Consider the following 4,430-nt stretch of genomic DNA (forward strand, 5'->3'; position numbering starts at 1 on the left):
AAGGGGGAAAAAAAATAGGGCTTACAACAAAATTTTTCAACAGATCCTTAGCTAGAGCAGCACTAGTGGGCGCAGCTATAATTACAGCAAACCTACATAATGCGTCTGAACTAGCTTAGCCCTTTCCCTGCAAGCAGAGAAGCTGCCACATCAGTAACTCCGTTGCTAGGGCAACTGCTTACTTTCCATATCAACTGCAAACTCGTTGCTATGGAGACACATATACAAGAAAAATTCCTCTCTATAGCCAAGGACCAGATGGTAGGGAAGTCAGGGAAGTCATGGGCTAACAGGCTGTACTAAATGGGACACACACGGGAGGACATTTAGATCTGTACGTTCACAATAGGATTAATCTGAATGACTGAATTCACAGGTCCGGCAGTATAAACAAAGCCAGGGAACTCCTCGTCTACTCCCCATCATGTGACACTTCATACTCTGGCCAACTATTATTAAACTGCTGAGCTCAATGCAAAGAGGTTTGCACAATCAAGGGCTCAGCATTTTCCCTTCTTCAGCCCGGCTCTCTGTCTCGATCCAGGAGATCAGCCTCATTGCAAAGTTACATGAATAGTCACTCTGTCGGCTTGCCAGGTAAGCCTGATGGCACTGCAGCTGAAGTGGAATAGCAGAAGTGCATAAACAAGTCTGAGGAGAAGAACGTCTTTTCCCAGCATTCCACACCAGACCTAAAAGCACCAGGACAGGGCAAGCCGAAAACTCAAGTGATGCAGCCTGTAAGCTTTTTTTTTTTCCCCCTGTTACAAAGATCTCGCATCAGGAAATGCAAGCATTCATATGCAGGCAGAAGAAGCTGCATGCTATTAAATACATATTTAGCCCCATGAATATAAATTAGAGAAGCCCAAGATTGAGAAAACTACTATGCAGAGGGAATTCAAAAAAGAATTAAGTGTTCAGCACAACTTTTTTTTAGAAAAACGATTACTGAAACACTACACAAACAAACACTGGAAAGCACAACTACAAGAGGAAAGGCTTCTAGCTTTTCACAATGTGTCAACGCACATCAACCAGCAAATGCCTGCAATTCCCAGCACTGATTAACTCCTTCCCCCCATACCGTACACGTTTCAGAGCCTATCTTATTAGCATTTTATAACATGCCATTTGCTAAATGCTTTTCCTCCCCACATAGAAACAGTAAGACAGGCAAACTCCAAACCTGCAATTTGCAGAATCTGGCTTCAAAGGTGAAGAAGTGGCATAAAACGATTCCTTCCAGAGGAGTTCCCCGCTTCCACCGCCCCAAGCCCCAGCCCAAAACCGGAGAACCTTTTAGATGGACACCTTCTTTCTGAACAGCAGAAATGCTGGCTGCAAGGTACTCAAACCAACCCCGAGTGTGCGTATGCACACACACGAAGGTATTTTCAAAGCCAGCAGTTGAAGTGTACCGCTTTCCAAGTCCACAATTAGCTGTCAAGCACCTGATTCAGCAACTCTGACCAAGCGCCAATTCTGCACTCGGGACTCTGTCTGCCCCGTGTCCCTCGGCCAGGACACGAGAAAAACCCAGCAGGGGATCTAAATGACCTGCCTTGGTACATTTTACATTTGAGATTCTCATCTCATTCACCTTAATGCTGGCTACCTGCAGTTATTAGCATCTCCAGGAGATGGAAGAAATTCTTTCTCATAATCTGGGTTTTTCCAGGAATGAATAAAACCCCACCTCATTATTCATACAGGCAAGGCCTCCCACCACACCTTGTTGTCTAGCTATGTAACCATGGCTCTAATCATGAATTTGAGACGTAGGTGACTAGTCATGCATTGTGCTCCACCACTTCCCTGTGGAGAAGCAGCACGTTGTGGTATTGTTCATACAAGCTCAGCAGACTGCCGGATATTTGACAGATAGACATGAAGACAAGTTCCTCATAGGAAGGAAGCTGTAATCTAAATAGTCAACTTGTAAACACAAAAAGAGGGATAGAACAAAACACAAATGGCAGTGTTAAACACATGCCTTGCCAGTTACAGTATTTTGGCATTTTTTAAATGTATTGTGTGAAGGTTTCTTATGGTCTGGGACAGGATCATAAAAGTCTGGTGTGGCATTTGTTATAGTCTCACTTCCAAACGAGAATTTAAGACTCTGGTTTACACAAAACAAGATCTAGTTCAGGAACAGGTTTTTTAATCTCATACACAATCATTCACAGCAACTGATTTATAAAAATGCCAACATACAGCATGTGATCACCAATATGTGGACAGTGGATTCTAGGGAATGACATTAAAAAAAAAAAAAAAAAAAAAAAAGTCAATCGTTTAAAAAAGGAAAGCTCCAGAGAAAAGAAAGTTAGGTAATCTAAAATGAAAAGTTTAGGGTAATGTATGACTCTTCCTCTAGAGTTACTTGAGCTCCTATTCCACAGCATTTAAAGTTAAATCACACGCAAAATAGGGAGAACAGCACCACCAACAGAAGTCTAGTTTCAGGGTAACCAGTTACAAGACAATCACAGCATTTACTTCACTGAAATACAAAAGTTGAGTGCATCTCCTGTTTCTGCCAGGAGAAAGTGTCCACTTTCTGATCTTCAGCCAATTTTAGAGACAGATGGTCACTGATGTGATTTTACTCACTATTTATCTCACTAACCTGTGAGAAGGCCTGTGAAATTATTCCGCAAGCTGGTATTTTTATCAATATACTCATACTTTACCAAAGATTCATCCAGACCACTGCTTCTGGAGACGCTCCCCTTCGGAAACTGGTATCTGCTCCCAGGCAGACTGCAAAGGCTCTGCAAAGGACTGCCTCCACTGCTCAGCTTGCTTCCCCATTCCCTCGCACACAGCCTCTTCCTGCAGACGCCGCTGAGGATTCAGCAATGAAGCCAGCCGACAACAAAGATCCAAAAGCAAAAAATGTGCTCCCCAGGCTTCTGCCACCACACCAGTTGCAGAAGCTACGTGAGCCCAGGGAGAGAACGACTGAAATTTTGGTGAATGGTAACTTTCATCTTTAATGCCAGACCTATCTCCTCTCTTTAAAGAGTTTCTCTAAAACCTGCTTGAAATGCAACGAAGCTTCATCACCAAAATTCAGAACTACTGCTGTTTGTTTAAGAGAAAATTTTTTCAGATTACAACACAGACCAGGGAAAAAGCGATGGACTCTTACATAAGGCATACCCTTTCACTACACATTTGTATAAGCCAAGAACAGCAAGCAGCCTATTTATAGCATGATTACATTCATCTAGTATAGCTGGAAACCATTACCACAGCATGATAACTAAAAACAATATTTAACCACTATGCATGAAGACACCAGCTGGGGGAAAAGAAAAAACATACACACACACCGAGTACTTTCTTACGGATGTCTAGACAATGAATTTAATAAAATCAGACTGAGCCATGCTAAAGAAATGCTGGCTCTCTGAATTTAATGAACTACGTTACCAGGGACAGCGTTGCATATTCTGCATTTCACTATTACAGACACGTTCTGGGATTAGCAGGTGAATATTTTCAGAGCCAGATAGGTTTCCACAGTTCCAAACTTACCTGACTTCTGTCTTTGTCCACTTTCTTAAAACACTTATTCAAGGATAGATTATGTCTCACAGAATTTTTCCATCCAGTGGGTGCGTTTGCAAAATACGGAAAGTGTTCCAAGATCCAGTTGTATATATCCTTTACAGGCAGTCTTTTGGTTGGCGAGTCCTCAATGGCCATAAATATGAGGCAGCTAAAGGAATAAGGAGGTTTGCAGTTGGGGTTCTGCTTGGCATCGTAGGGCATGTCAGAATGGGCAGGAGACGGCGGCGTGTCATCACCGATGTCCTGAACGGGGCTAACACTCCTTAACACCGAGTCCCCAAAGCTTTTCAGCAAGTTCTTGCTCTCGTGTAACCAGTTCAAATTAGTTAGTTCTTCATCTTCCATGGCCCCTTTATCTAATCTGATGGCAGGCAAAGAGAAATCTAGGTCCTCATCATCGTGAAGTGCCTTTGATAAATCACTGTCTTGGTAACGTTGGCTCAATCCACTGGGAACGCTAATTCCTGAGCCCTCTGGCTTCTTACTGGGAGGCATGACTGGACCCATTTAGACAGCAACTCCTGGGAGAGCAAATCCAAAGGAAGGGGAGAAAGAAACAGAGAGAAAAGTTAGCTCATAAACAGATACTGCGTAACATTTTGACAGCTCTTCCCTAACTGGTCACTCAGCCTTTTGCCATCTGTATTAAAAATGACAGACTCGCATAAACACTCATTCACAAGTGTTGAGGAAAATAATCTAAAGTCAGGACAAGGGAAGACATTTCAGTCAATGGAATAAGACAATAATCCCGATACACCTCAGTTCTGCACGTACATGAAGCCCCACACAGGAAATCCTAAAGACATGTCCCTTTAGTGATGAATATGTGTATCAAATCATTG

General features: G+C 42.7%; 1 protein-coding gene across 1 annotated transcript in view; it reads right to left on the bottom strand.

The window, feature by feature from the left end:
• The window catches only part of LOC104075864 (forkhead box protein N3), a gene marked incomplete at its 3' end in the record, with an annotated part of 26,788 nt that extends 22,696 nt beyond the window's left edge, over positions 1 to 4,092 (bottom strand). The window contains exon 1 of the mRNA XM_009576524.1: positions 3,550 to 4,092. Coding sequence (XP_009574819.1) covers positions 3,550 to 4,092 — 543 coding nt within the window. The remainder of the gene's footprint in view (positions 1 to 3,549) is intronic.
• Positions 4,093 to 4,430: the final 338 nt, after the last annotated feature.

Source organism: Fulmarus glacialis, unplaced genomic scaffold, assembly GCF_000690835.1.
Source record: "Fulmarus glacialis isolate BGI_N327 unplaced genomic scaffold, ASM69083v1 scaffold37430, whole genome shotgun sequence".
Lineage (NCBI taxonomy): Eukaryota > Metazoa > Chordata > Aves > Procellariiformes > Procellariidae > Fulmarus > Fulmarus glacialis.